Source organism: Cucurbita pepo, chromosome LG06 (genome assembly GCF_002806865.2).
Source record: "Cucurbita pepo subsp. pepo cultivar mu-cu-16 chromosome LG06, ASM280686v2, whole genome shotgun sequence".
Classification (NCBI taxonomy): domain Eukaryota; kingdom Viridiplantae; phylum Streptophyta; class Magnoliopsida; order Cucurbitales; family Cucurbitaceae; genus Cucurbita; species Cucurbita pepo.
Window position 1 is genome coordinate 4,416,638 of NC_036643.1, and position 14,871 is coordinate 4,431,508.

General features: G+C 35.1%; 2 protein-coding genes across 2 annotated transcripts; both read right to left on the reverse strand.

The window, feature by feature from the left end:
• Window positions 1-509: 509 nt before the first annotated feature.
• LOC111796634 lies at window positions 510-2,101 on the reverse strand. Its single transcript, XM_023679349.1, has 2 exons — window positions 1,395-2,101; window positions 510-1,327 (listed from the first exon to the last, which is right to left on the reverse strand). Exons 1-2 carry the CDS (start codon window positions 1,803-1,805, stop codon window positions 863-865), a joined length of 876 nt encoding a protein of 291 aa, XP_023535117.1. The 5' UTR covers window positions 1,806-2,101; the 3' UTR covers window positions 510-862.
• A 4,811-nt stretch (window positions 2,102-6,912) lies between these two features.
• LOC111796628 (PAP-specific phosphatase HAL2-like) lies at window positions 6,913-10,234 on the reverse strand. Its single transcript, XM_023679342.1, has 3 exons — window positions 9,795-10,234; window positions 7,597-8,278; window positions 6,913-7,414 (listed from the first exon to the last, which is right to left on the reverse strand). The coding sequence occupies exons 1-3, from the start codon at window positions 9,946-9,948 to the stop codon at window positions 7,111-7,113; spliced, it is 1,140 nt and encodes a 379-aa protein (XP_023535110.1). The 5' UTR covers window positions 9,949-10,234; the 3' UTR covers window positions 6,913-7,110.
• Between the last annotated feature and the right edge of the window lie 4,637 nt (window positions 10,235-14,871).

Consider the following 14,871-nt stretch of genomic DNA (forward strand, 5'->3'; position numbering starts at 1 on the left):
CTTTTTCTTTTCGTATTATTTTGCTTACTATACCTGCTGCTGTAGCATTATAAACATTATTATTACTCTTACTCCCGTCGGGATAAATCTGACCCCTTCCCCTGTTCCCGCCTACGTATATGGGATATTTTAAGAAGTGAACATCTTTCTTAGTCGCAGGGTCCGGGGAAAGAATAGGAAAGGTGATTTCACTATATTTCTGACCAGGAACGGGCCCTATCACAAGAATATTTTTTTTAGTGGGACGATAGCTCTGAAAAGACAGATTGCCCATCTTTTCTTTAATCTCGGGAGAAATACGATCGGGGGGGGCTAATTCAAACCCTTCGGGTAAAATAAGAACAGCCCCCACATTCAAACCGCCCCTTTTCCCATTCGCAAGAACTTGTTTCAGTTGCATATCATAAGGAATTCGAACAACTGCTTCAAATACAGTATCAATAAGTACCGCTTGTGGAATCTCGATATCCACGGGCTTATTCGAGCAAATCGAAGAGAACCCAACTTAAGAATTAAACACCCTCGACATTAAAATTCAATAGTAGTCTAGCTCATCTACATTATTATTCAAGACAACTCATCATAATCCAATCAAGCTAACCACACAAAGGAAAAGACATAAATACCCCCCAAAAATCATAAACCAAGGGCTAAAAAATATAAAAGAAAAATCAGCATAATTATATATTTATATTTTCCATTAAACCTTTTGGGTCTGCTTCGCCTACCCAAATTACCACTACACCCTATTAATTACTTTATAATTAAAATTACGAGATTTTTTTTTCTCTCTCTCTCTCAATTTAAAAAAAAAAGAAAAAAAGAAAAAAAGAAGCTGACGGGGCAATGAGATTATGCCAGGTCAGCATCTCCAGTCCAATCGGACCTCGCCAAACCCCACAAAGTGATGAAGTGGCTTCGTAAACGACACGATGTGGCTGCTGACCATGAAGGCCGTTACACCCTCCGAGACTCTAATATTCTCCATCTTCAATTCTTGCAACCTTCGCACGTACTCCGGCACGTGCAGTAGGTCCCACACAACCCCGGTCCCACCCGGTTTCAACACTCTAACTAATTCTCCGACAACTCGCATTCGCTCCGCCGCCGCCTCCGCCGTACGCGGCCCATGCTCCTTACCAATCGTGTGAACAAACACACCGGAAACCACCACATCGAAGTAGTTATCCCCAAACGGCAGCCGTCTAACATCGCCTTCTCGGCACGTGACATACTCTCCCACACCCTCCATCTTCGCCGTTCGAAGCGTCGACAACGTCGTCCGTTTGCTCCGATCCAACCCCACAACCCGACCCGAACTCCCTTCCTGTTCAGAAACGAAAGATTAAATTTACTGTATAACCCATCAAGTTTTGTGGTAATTTAATTTTTACCTTCTTGAGCTGTGTCGCAACGGCGTTGAGAAGAATGCCGCGGCCGCAGCCGAGGTCGAGGGCGTGTTTGACGGTTGACCAATCGGAGACGGCGTTAACCATACGGAGAGCCATTTCGTAGTGGAGAGGGAGGGAGGAGTAGAAGATGTTCGCGGCGGCGAAGAAGAGACAGAAGGCGGAGATGGCAGTGACGCAGCCGGTGAATCCGACGGCGAAACGGGCGGAAGCGCCAGAGAACAGAATCTCGAAGAAAGAACAGATGAATTCGAAGTAAGAAAGGTAAAAAAGGGAAAGCGCAGTAAAAAACACAGCATGAAGAAGAAGAAACACTATGGTCTGCCATTGATCTACTCCATAGATCGCATAGATCTGAGTCCAATCCCGACCGGAACTGTTCATCGTTTTACCCATTTTCCCCCAATTTCAGCCCTAAAAAACCCAGAAAAACAGAATCAAATCGACCCAGAACAGGATTCAGAGATCTGAATCAAAACCCATTTCAGAATCCACAAAATGTTCATGAATCTCGCAGATCAGATCCATCGGAATGGGGGATTTGAAGAGCGCCATTTGAAATGGGTGGTTCAAATGAACATCGAAATCTGGAACAAAAAAGGAATAAACAATCAGGAAAAGGAAATTGACGCGGTTTTGTCAGATGGGTTTTGCTTTAAACAACAAATTGATTTGGGAATTTTGACGACGAAAAATTCTCACTCGCAGTTTGGGAGTGGGGATGAGTCTATAAAGGAAAAGGGGGGAGGGGAGGAGTAGGGTGACCGGTTCAGCCGGTGACTGGAATTTTTCGTACGAAAAGTCCAAGCCCAAGAGGGGCCAATTTGAAAATTAAAAAAAAAAAAAAAATTATTAAAAATTTCTAAACCAAAATAAATAATTAAATAAATAAAAATTAATTTTTTTAAATGAGTTGATAAGATAATTAGGTGGGTTCATGTTGAAAATGTACTTTGATTCAAAATTTGTGGGTTCGGGTAGGAGATTTTTTTTGGACCCACTCGAAATTTTGAATTGGTTATGTTGGTGATCCGAAAAACTCAGTAAAATTCACAACGCATAAATGAGTTGAATTTTTTTGTTTTTTTATATATAATTATTTCAAAAATTCTATTTATCCACGACAAATGTTACATTAATAACTAAAATCTCAGATATCAAACATTCACAGTGACTCAGGAATATTGGTAACAAACGTCAAATATTCTTAATTTTCATAATAATCTTTAAAATAGAGTTAAGTTGTAACCCTATTTTTGTGTTGGTCGGGTCGACTAAAAAAAATAGACGCAAATTTTAAATTTTTAAAAAATTCAATTTAACCTACACTGAAAATAAAAATTTAACCCAACTCAACCTTCATAATTCTAAAAAACGCCAAATATTCTTAATTTTCATAATAATATTTAAAATAGGATTAGGTTGTTGGTTGGGTCGACTAATTTAAAAATTTCCAAAAATTGAATTAAAATAAAAATATATTTTTCAATCCTTTAAAATATGTTTTTCCTTTAACTTTATGTCATTTCAAAATTTAATATCTAATATTATAAAATTTCAATATTAAATACTAAAATAGACTTAAAAATTCGATCTTTTTATTATTAAAAAAAATATCGTTCTCTTTGTACTATGCTTTCATCTAATTCATGTCGTTAAATATCGTTCTCAACGGAGCGTGACGTGTTTATTAGCTTATTATAATTTTTTTTTAAAATAATATTTAGATTGAACAAAAAGAATGGCCTTGAAAAAAGATAGCGCAAATCATGGGGTGTGACCCATGTGAGGGACGTACAATGGGTCCCATTAATTTACATTTTTATTATTATTATTATTATTATTATTATTATTATTATTAAAAGCAAATTTAGATTTTGAAACTCAAAATTCATTTCATTTTCTTGCTTTGCCTAATTGCTCCCTTCCCATCATACTCTTAGTCAAATGTTTCTCTCTTTTTTTCCTTTTTCAAGCAATGTTTTTTTCACTATTATGCCCTTTTAAACGAGCAATTACGTAATGTTTTCGAGGGTAGTTTGGTAATTTTATCATTCCACCGACTAGATCTACTCGAATGGTATGTTTTAAAGTAAAATTATACATTTATTGAGAATTATTATGATTCATTATATTACATCAAACATCTAATTTTCACACCGCTGATTTGACTTGTTATATTTGTATGTCAAAAAATGAAAGTGGACTAGGATGTTCGGGTTCGGGTTGGGTTGGGTTGAGTCTGATTAGAATATTTTTTAGACTCAACTCAATTGTTACTGTCGTAAGATAACTTTTATTAAATAATGAACTCAACCAACCAAATCATAAATATATGTATACACAATTGTATAAACGAACACAACTCTCGTGTTTAGTTGCCAACCGTTGAGGTTGGAAGCTTGAGCAGATTGCCGGTGATAAGTCGAAGGAAGGTGAGGATGACGTCAAGTCATCATGCCCCTTATGCCCTCAGCAACACACGTGCTACAATGGCCGGGACAAAGGGTCGTGATCTCGCGAGGGTGAGCTAACTCCAAAAACCCATCCTCAGTTCGGATTGTAGGTTGCAACTCGCCTGCATGAAGCATCATTAACATTAGTTAAAAATATTATTTTTAAAAAATAGGGTCGAAGTTGTAACCCTATTTGTCAGGTTTATTGTGTCTCGGTTTCTAAAAATTTAACCCAACCCTAAACCGAAAAGAAATTTAACGTGTTGAATTGGATTAGATAGTCCAAGTCGATCGGATTATCGAGTCATACTGACATTGGTAGTCCAAGTGGATCGGGGAAAATGGGAAGGAAAAGGTAAGTAATTATTTTTATTTTTATATTTACTGTTTTTTTATTTTATTTTTTTATAATAGCGTGTGGGTCCCACTTACTGACATTAGTAGAAAGTGGGCCCCAAGAATTCGGGAAAGCGACCAAGCGGATCCGTCCGATCGTAACCTTTCGTGGACCAATTAAAAACACCGACTTGCCACGTCGTTTTTTAATTTTAATTTAAAGATAAGGTTTGGGCCCCAAAATTTAAATTAAAAAAAAAAAATCAAAATTTAATGCAATATCAAGATAATCCGCCACGTGGAGGTAAAATAGACTAAATTTGAAAATTCATAAAGTAAAATCCTTATTTAACATAATAAATATATAATATTATTATAATTAAAATATATAATAGAGAGTTCAAATTTGTATCGTGGAAACTTCCTTTTCATCTAGAAAATTTTTGAAAAATTAGTATTACAAATAACAAATAAAATTATTAACTTTAAAGTCAAAATTTTCAAATTTTAAATAACAAATAAAATTATATATATATATATATATTTATTCGTAATAAATATTTAGTTAAATTACAAATTTATTCACTCGATTTTTTTGAAATTTGGGTAAGTTCTAGTCTCTTTAACTTTAATATTTTAGATCCGAAATTGAAAGTTTAAAGTTCCATCAGACATAAAATCCTTTAAAAAAAAAATTAAATTTGTCAGTAACCTATTAGACACAAAATTAAAAGTTCTGAGACTATATATATATATATATATATATATATTTTTTNAGGTAGAACTTGGTGAACCGGTTAAAATTCAATACTGATGGTGCTTCCAAGAGGAAGCAAGACTTTCATGATGGTCTTTTTGATCTCATTTTTATTCCTATAGAAGAAAGAAGGGTTCAGTCTTATAAAGCAAGACCTCTTTCTAAATCGCTCCATGGGGATTTTTTTTCTAGCGCTTGCTTACTTCTTAAAGTCAGGATTTACACTGATCTTTGTCCTTTCAAAAGAAAGTGTTTCAAGTCAAGACTCCAGCAATCGAAGAATGAGCCAAGGAGCCTGAATCTAACTAGTTGATGGAGTCTGGTTCAAAGAGTTTTTTTTCGCATTTGGGCAGTCGCAACTATAAAGGGCAGAGCGATAAGCTCTCTATCTATCAACAACAGGGGGGGGGGCTGTTCTCCTTTGTCAACGCTACTAAGGACTGGGGTGAGCAAAAATCTGTAGACGGTGGGAGAGCCAGAAGAGGCCAGGTCATTTGACGGAAATAGATAGAACGAACAACAAAACTTTAAAACAACTTTTTTGCTGTACACCTTCACGTGCATCACATACACAAGTGCTCTTTGGAACCGTACAATAAGGTCACCCATCTTAAGCTATCGTAGCCCTAGGCCGTGCTATTCAATAATAGATATATATATATATATATATATATATATATAAAAAGAAGTCAAATCAAGCAAGGAAGAAAAATCCCAATCTTTCAACCCACAAGAATCCAAGCCAAATTTCCTTAATAAATACAGAAATGGGTGAGTAGGCCATAATGCAACATTTCAATACTATAAACTAAGATGAAGTGTTTAATTAATGACTAATTTAATTAAATTTGGCTAACTCTACGTTTTATACTCACAAACAAAGTCAACAAAGGCATTAAAGTTTTGCCTTCAACAAGCACATCTACCTAACCCATAAAGGGTTATACACACCTAAAGACCCTACTTTTCAAACTTCCCCTCATATCATTTTTTTTATAATTATTATTCTGTTGACCGTCGAGGTTTTCAACGGTAATCGCTCAAGCCCACAGCTACCAGATATTGTCCGTTTTTGTCCGTTACGTATAGACGTCAGTCTCACGATTTTAAAACAAGTCTTAAAATCGTGAGGCTAACGACGATATATAACGGGTCAAAGTGGATAATATCTATTAGCAGTAGGCTCGGGCTGTTACAAATAGTATATTAGGAGATCTCACATCAGTTGGAGAAGGGAACGAAACTGTGATGTCCCACATTGGTTGGATGTCCCACATTGGTTGGGGAGGAGAATAAAACACCATTTATAAGGGTGTGGAAACCTTCCCCTAGCATATGCGTTTTAAAAGCCTTGAGGGGAAGCCCGAAAGCGAAAGCCCAAAGAGGACAATATCTACTAGCGGTGGATCTGGGTCGTTACAGCCTAAGAAAGGTGTGGAAACCTCTTCCTAGCAGACGCGTTTTAAAACCGTGAGACTGACGGCAATACGTAACGGGCCAAACCAGACAACACTACTAGCGGTGGGCTCAAACTGTTACAAATAGTATATTGTGAGATCCCACTTCAGTTGAAGAGGAGAACAAAACATTCTTTATAAGTGTGTGGAGACCTCTATCTAACAAACACGTTTTAAAACCATGAGGCAGACAACAATACGTAACGGACTAAAGCGAACAATATCTACTAGTAGTGGGCTTGGACCATCGTACAAACCATATTGGCTTCATATGTGGGGTTCCTATGTAAAGATGGATCAGACAAGGACAAGAAGAAGAAGACATAAGGATAATGTTGTTTTATAATGTATGATTAGTTGGTTACTTGGTCTGGGTGTTTTTAAATGAAGAAACATGTGTTAGTTTGGTTTTCCAGCTGAAAAAACAGGACAAGTTTTGGATGAGAATCTTTCTGCTTTGTTTCTTTCTGTATTAATATCAAATTCAGTATCTGTTCTACTGGAAAGTCATGTAGTAAAGAACAAATGCCAAGAACATTCATCACATTGCAGCCAGCCAATCAGAAGATATGAACAAACTTTATTCAAATGGCTCTATCAGACAAGAATTTAATCAGATGAATCAGTTTGGGTAGAAATAAGTACCTAATGGTGGCTAGTCAGTCGACTCGATCGATCGTTTGTCGGGAAAGCTTTTATAGACTGGAAGAATCCCAACTGGCATAGACTGCTCCAATGATTTTCTCATGTAAGATTGGCCCCGAGCAAACAACTATTCCCCGGTCGAGACCTTCTAAGTATATTCCCCTTGAGAAATCCAAGGGACGACCTCCTGCGTCCGTTACCACGCCTCCTGCTGCTTCTACAATGATAACACCAGCAGCATGGTCCCATATCTTCTCTCGGTATCCCGTCCTTGCAAACTTCATGAAAATCTCGGCATCGCCTCGAGCTATGGCAGCATACTTTACCATGCTATAGACTCGTAACGGCTGCTTCCTGCCACATGAGTGTAACTATGAAGAGAAGTTGTAACTATAGCCAGGGGGGGTTCTTATACTAGTAGTGATCATAGTGACAAGCATAAGAATCCATTTTGAAGCAAAGCTCTTCACATGTTGTGCATAAAAAAAATTCATTAACTTAACCTAAAGTTTGGTAAAGTTCTTGTTGTTCTGTACCTAAGCCCGACACTGTGAGCCAGCCCTGCGGTGAACGAGTGGTTCGAGTTCCGCTTCTCCACAGGTTCACAGAAAGTTGCAAGTGCTGGGTCATCAATGGAAGAAACTCGAACAAGGCTAGCTGAGTTTGGCCATTCGAGCTTCTCATCGCCATGGACTAATGGCTGCATCCACGCCCCACCACAGCTTCTCCTTGCATATATTACACAACCTTTTTCGAAGGTACCGGAACATGGTTGCGATGATTTCGGTGTCGCTGCCTTATAATGATAATCAAAACATTCCTTCTTCAATGGATAATTAGGACATCCAAGAACTCCAAGAACTACTTCACCATTTACAATCAAGGCCAAAGCAACGGCATATTGATCCCCACGAACAAAACCCAATGTTCCATCAACAGGGTCGAGCACCCAGTGTCTTCCTGTCGGGCCACCGGTTGAATTGCACCGGCTTATAGCCTCGAGAATTTCAGAAGTTCCGAGTTCTCTAGGTGGACATTGAAGGCCATATCTTTGAGCTTCAGCTAAGCATTCATTTACGGTTTTTACCACAGCTGACAACAGAGTTCTCGAATCCGGCTTAGAAAGAGTTTGTACATCCTCCTCAGCGACAATGGATACGTTTTTGCTTCCAAAGTATTCGGAAAGGATCCAGCTAACAGTTGCTTGTACACTCCAATCTGTTCATGAATTGACCAACCATATGAAAAACCGATAAACGGAACGAACGATAAAGGTCAAAAGAATCTGTTCATTAGCAAACATTTTCATTCATCTGTGAGATAAAATCTGCTCTACCACTGCACCTCTTATAGCCATTCAAACTAATGCTACAGCCAAGCCATTAACAGAATTTTTATAGAGATCGAAAAGTACAGGAGATTTATTTGAACAATCGAAATATGAAAGCCTAAGTTTGTAGACCACAACAACGGTTTTAAATTAAAAGGTCAAAAGAGTGATTGCACCATGTTTGTAACAGCCCAAGCTCACCGCTAGTAGATATTGTCCGCTTTGGCCCGTTATGTATCTTCGTTAGCCTCACAGTTTTAAAATGCGTTTACTAGGAACATGTTTCCACACCCATAAGGAATGGTTCGTTCCCCTCTCCAACCAATGTGGGATCTACAATCCACCCCCTTGGGGCCTAGTGTCCTCGCTGGCACATCGTCTGGTGTCTGGCTCTAATACCATTTGTAACAGCCCAAGGCCACCGTTAACAAATATTGTCCACTTTGACCTGTTACAATATCTATTAGTGGTGGGCTCAGACTGTTTCAAACGGTATCAGAGCCAGACACCGAGTGATGTGTCAGCGATGAAGTTGGCCCCGAGGAGAGTGGATTGTGAGATCCCACATCAGTTAGAGAAGGGAACAAAGCATTCCTTATAAGGGTGTAGAAACCTCTCCCTACCAGACGCGTTTTAAAACCATAAGGCTAACGGCAATACGCAACGAGCTAAAGCATACAATATCTACTAGCAATGGGCTTGGGTTGTTACAATTTTAAACCCATCAAATGAAGAATAATAATAAATGCATAAACTAAGGAAGCATTCAACCAATGGTATGGGAATCAGCCTTTTATACTATCAATATTCTTGACCAAGTTCATATACCAATTGCTCCCAATTCCTACTCATCATAACTGCATTTAATATCATCAACAGCCTCACATGTTTCCATTCTTTAACAGTGTTCGATTCGATGCATCGACAAATCCCGTGGGATTTCCTATTTAGAATCATTTAGCAGCATGACTTAGAGACAGAGTTTGTGTGTTATCTTCCTCATAATACATCAATATAGAAGTTAATACACAACTTATGAAGAACATCAATCCAGATAAGAACAGGAAAGAATTGATGAACAAACAATGAAGAGATAACAAAAGAAAAATGGATGTTTAGAGGCAAACTACAGAGTACACTCCAACGAAATTAGAGGTCATAAAGTCATACACATTTGGCCTTTGGACAATGTGAGCAATGGCTAAGCAGCCCAGATGGCTGCATTAGTCTCTACTGTGTCTTCTTGATATCAATAAGTATTGAAAGCATTACATATTTTCAATTTCTTGCTCTTCCCAGCAGTGAAACAAACACATAAACAAAGCAAAATACAGTCAAGAGGCACATTCGGGACAAACCCCACCAAGAACAGCAACCATTTTCAAAAGAAAATAAAAGGGATACCAGCAATCGTCACCGGAGAATCATCATCCTTGGCCATAACTTGGGCATTATCGGCCGAAACCAAACCCTCTTGAACTCTCCGGCAAAGGGCACACGCCAAATGAACAACTCGAACCGCCATATCCAATTCCATCGAGAACTCTCCGTCGTCCATTGCAAAACCCAGATGTTAAAACAATGATTCTTGAAAACCCCAACAAAATCAGGAGGTGTTCATCGTTGTAAGGATTGAAAACGTCGAGGGGTTTGGAGTGGGCATCGGCTTGGCGGTTGAATGGCATGTAGGGGTAATGGTAATGGGGCTAATTTGGGTTACTGCAATGGAAACGCTTCAGGTTTTGTGCACTTTTGGTAGTCATAAAGACCACAGGTGTCACTTTCCCTGCATAGGAAATCGAAAATTTTGCCTCTTTTTCTTCGATTGCTTCTTGTTCATCGAAATCCTTTTTGGGTTCAAATTTGAAAGACAGAAGGTTCCAATTCTGAATTTAATTTCATTCCTTTGACGATTTTTCTTGCTTTTTTTTCATCATAAAATCACAAACTCTACTAATTGAGCAAATGATTATTGATTTTTCATCAAAGAATATCCATTAGTTTGAAGCCTTTTGAGATGCCCAAAGCACAGCCACGAGGGCTTGCGCTCAAGATGGATAATATCATATCATTGTGGAGAGTCGAATTCGTCGATTCGAGATTACACTCAAGATGAATAATATCATACCATTGTAGAGAGTCGTATTCGTCGATTGTCGATTTGGGGTTGCCTTTTCAGTTATTTTAAAAAATTATATTTATAGACCGTATATGTTATATTAATAACTAAAATTTTATAAAATTTAAATATCAAACCTTACTATGTGGGTAAGAAATGTTAAATATTAATCTTCATAATAATCTTAAAAGTATAGTAGGATTGGGCTGGGTTGTAACCCTATTTTCAGGTTGACCAGGTTGACCCGATCAAACAAGTGTCAATCCGCCGACCCAAAATCTAATCCCTTCTAACTTTTATAGTTTGGGTTAGATAATCTGAGTTGGTGGGGTATAACAACTCAAGTCCACTGCTAACAAATATTATCCATTTTAGCCCGTTACGTATCAACTGTCAACTTCACGGTCTTGAAACGCATCTACTAAGGAAAGATTTCCACACCTTTATACGAAATGTTTCGTTTCCCTCTCCAACTAATGTCGGATCTCACAATCCGCTCCCTTAAGGGTCCAACATCCTCGCTGGCACACTGCTTGGTGACGAACTCTGATATCATATGTAACAATTCAAACTCACTGCTAGTAGATATTATCCGCTTTGGCCCGTTGCATATGTAACAATTCAAACTCACTGCTAGTAGAACGGGAAAGGTTTCCACACCTTTATAAGTAATGTTTCGTTCCCTTCTCTAATCGAAGTAGGATTTCACATCGGGTCATCGAATCATAAGAACACCCCTAAATTGAATAATAATAATAAAAAAAAAAAAAAAAAAAAAAAAAAAAAAAAAAAANTTCAATTTTTGTCCAATAAAAAAAAAATCGATTTTTTAGGGTTTGCAAGCGGTCTTGGGCTTAAATGGGCCGAGTAGAGATCAATACTGGGCCGATATTTTAGCGTTTGGAAGAATAAATATTTAACCATTTTTTCCCAACTAAATTAAAAGGAAAATATTATTTATCTATATTCTAAAATAAAGAAATAAATAAATATCGGTAGTGGGCCTCAATAGGCCCATTTGGAATAAGTATCTGGGCTTGGATCGGACAAGTCCACGACCCGGGCCCAGTCTGTGTATCGGTAGCTTAAGAGGATGGAGTGGCGGAAAACGAATCCCAACACAAGAAGCAACGATGTGTTGTAAAAGGGTGACGTGTCATGCGGGGTGTATAGTTGTCAAACAAATTGGGATGCGGATGACGTCACCCACGTGACTCTGCATTTCTTTTGGGATCGATGCCAGCGGAGCAGTGCTTGCTGGTGCACCAAATTCCCTTTTTATTCGTAGCACTTTTTTTATTTAAAAACAAAAAAATATTAATTTTGGGTTATTTTTCTCAACCACACGACTGAAAATTAAATAAAAATAAAAATAAATAATAACTTTTTATTTGCGTTTTTCTTTTTCCTTCTTCTTATTCTTATTTTCCGCCTCAAATATTCGATTCCTCCCTCTAAAAATAAATTATTATTATTTTATAGGCTAAATTAATACAAATATTTAATTTTATATTTTATCTAAAAAAATATATTTAATTTTTTAAATATTTAAATAATCCGGTAAATTATTAGTATTTTATATAAAAAAAAATTCTATAAACTTTAAATTTTTTTATTAATATTAGAAGTATTTTTATACTCATAAAAATTTAAAAAGTACTATTTACAAATTTTACCATTATAAATAAAAAAATATAAAAAGTTTTCACCGTCAATATATGAATATTTTTTTTAAACGAAGGTACGGATTTTTTTTTTTTTAAATTTCAAGAGTGCTCTACAAAAGTTTAAAGATATTTTTGAAGTTTCTTTTCTCCACGGTATTTTTTAAACATTTTTAAAAATTAATATGTATTTTAAAACAAAATATTAATTCTTTCTAGAAAGAAATCTTATATTTTAAATTTTTATATATATATATATATATATATAATAGTTAAAGGGTATTCGTTTTTTAAAATTTAAGTAGCTTCAGAAGAAAAAATTATAAAATTTAAGGGTATTTTTATTAATTTAGCATAAAGTACTCAGGAGTAGATATAATAACAATTTTATACATTTATTCATGTTAATTTTTATAGGTTTTGTACTCGAGCATTGACTTGACGTTTTTGCAAAATGTATATTAAATTTGCACTATAAAATTTATCCGTAATTTGTCGACGTATGATAAATAAATAAAAAATATTGGAATGTGACATTTCAAGTGGTCTATTCTTTAAAGATTATGAATGTGGGTACAGACAATAGGTGCGATAAGAGCTATGCATTATTCAAATATCTCGTTAGTCTAAAATTTTTAAAGTTTTAACATATGTTAGACGAGCAACTATTTCACGCTCCAACAAAAATAAAATTCTAAATTGGAAAATACATTAAATAAATCATAAATTTATTAGATACAAGATTAGTCATTTTAAAATTTATTTAAAAAATTATCGGATATAAAATTAAAAATTAAAAAATATATTAAATTAATAGACTAAATAAATGCATAATCAAATTAAAAATATATTTAGTGGAATATGAGGTTGAATGTTATTTTCATTAAAAAATAAAACAAAAGAAAAGAAAAAAAAAAGCGTCAAAAGCCACAAAGTATAGTTAATCATTTGATAACAACTCTCTTAATCCCATTTCAAAACTGTCACCATAATTAAAATATTATAAAATAAATATATTTATTTCTTTTAACTTTCATTAAATTAACAATATAGTTTCTTAATTTTTAGACGTAATAATTTGGTCTTAATTACCATAATAATAATATAATATTAATTATCCTACCCAAAATTACATTTAAAAAATGTAATTATTTTATTGATAATACATCTCTTAATATTAACCTATGCTTTAATTAAAAGGGTAACTGTCTGAAATAAATAAATATATTTATTTCTTTTAATGCGCGTTTATTAGAGAGAGATTTTCTAATAAATGTTTCATTATTCTCTGCAACCAACATGAGACCTCGCAGTAAATTTAGTCCCTAAATTTTTAATATTTAATAAATTTGTAAACATCGAGACATATTCAAATTTTTTTAAATAAGAACTTAATTTGGTGTCCAATTAAATACAAAAATTAAAATTAGAAATTTAATATTTATATTATTATAAATTAAATAATTATAAAATTTGAAGTTAAAATAATTGATATTTAAGAAATTGGAATCCAAAGAGGAAAAAAGGATTATTGTAATTTAATTAGTGATTATAAATTAATAATGCTACAAGTCAAAGCGGTGGAGTTGAATTTAACTAATTTCTTTTTAATAAATAAATAAATTTTATTATTATTATTATTATTTAAAACGACGCGTCTCTCGGCGGAACCCACGGCAGAATGCGGCCACGGACAGCCGTTTCTTATTTTTTCATTAAATAATTAGTATATAACAGCTTGATTAGAGTTATCAACCCAACACTATATTTTTTCCGGTCATATTATTTTTATTTTAAAAAATTATATTTATTTGTGGGGCTTTTTTCGCTCTCCACCTAAGCTCCGCAGGAAAGGCCCAAAGTCAATCCCATGGAACAGCGAAGCTTCATAGGGTCTTTCTATCCAGGTGCAGGTAGTCCGCATTTTCACAGACATGTCTATTCACCGAGCCTCTCTCCGAGACAGTACCCAGATCGTTACGCCTTTCGTGCAGGTCGAAACTTACCCGACAAGAAATTTCGCTACCTTAGGACCGTTATAGTTACGGCCGCCGGCTCCCATGTCATCAGGTCGCCAACTTCCTTGACCTTCCGACACTGGGCAGGCATCATCCCCAATACATGGTACATAAATAACTAAAACATCATCGATTAGATGAAAATCCCACATTGTCTAATTTAGAGAATGATCATGAATTTATAATTCTAGAAATACTATCTTCATTGTTACAAGACCTTTTGGGGAAGTCCAAAGTAAAACCACGGAGAAAAAAATATTATTTATAAGATTTAAATAATAGGGAGAAAAATAAAAAAAAAAAAAAAGAGTGATAGGGACGTTGAAAGTACGTGGCCATGTGCTTGGATACGCCTATTATAAGAAATAAATCCAATATTTATTTATTTATTTATTTATTTTCGAAGTCAATTCTAATGTAATGTAATGGCCTGTCGGGTTACATCCAATTAATAAATTAATTCTGTTATTATGTAATGATTTTTCTGTCTTTTAATTTTATTTTTTATATTTTTAATAAATCTTAAAAATAGTTTTTACGGTTAATTAAAAATAAATTTGAAGGATTAATTTTTAATTTTTATTTTTTATTTTTGTTATTAATAATAAGTAGCTAAATATAGTATGGCATAATGACAGACAGATACAATAATTTTGACGATAGATTAAAAAATAAATAAA

Excerpts from the sequence above, each read along its gene's own strand:
- LOC111796628 (XM_023679342.1), bottom strand. The coding sequence starts at position 9,948 with ATGGACGACGGAGAGTTCTCGATGGAATTGGATATGGCGGTTCGAGTT. Across the intron at positions 8,279-9,794 it reads TTCTCCGGTGACGATTGCTG|ATTGGAGTGTACAAGCAACT; the intron begins GTATCCCTTTTA and ends ATTCATGAACAG. Across the intron at positions 7,415-7,596 it reads GCTCACAGTGTCGGGCTTAG|GAAGCAGCCGTTACGAGTCT; the intron begins GTACAGAACAAC and ends CTCATGTGGCAG.
- LOC111796634 (XM_023679349.1), bottom strand. The coding sequence starts at position 1,805 with ATGGGTAAAACGATGAACAGTTCCGGTCGGGATTGGACTCAGATCTAT. Across the intron at positions 1,328-1,394 it reads TTGCGACACAGCTCAAGAAG|GAAGGGAGTTCGGGTCGGGT; the intron begins GTAAAAATTAAA and ends GTTTCTGAACAG.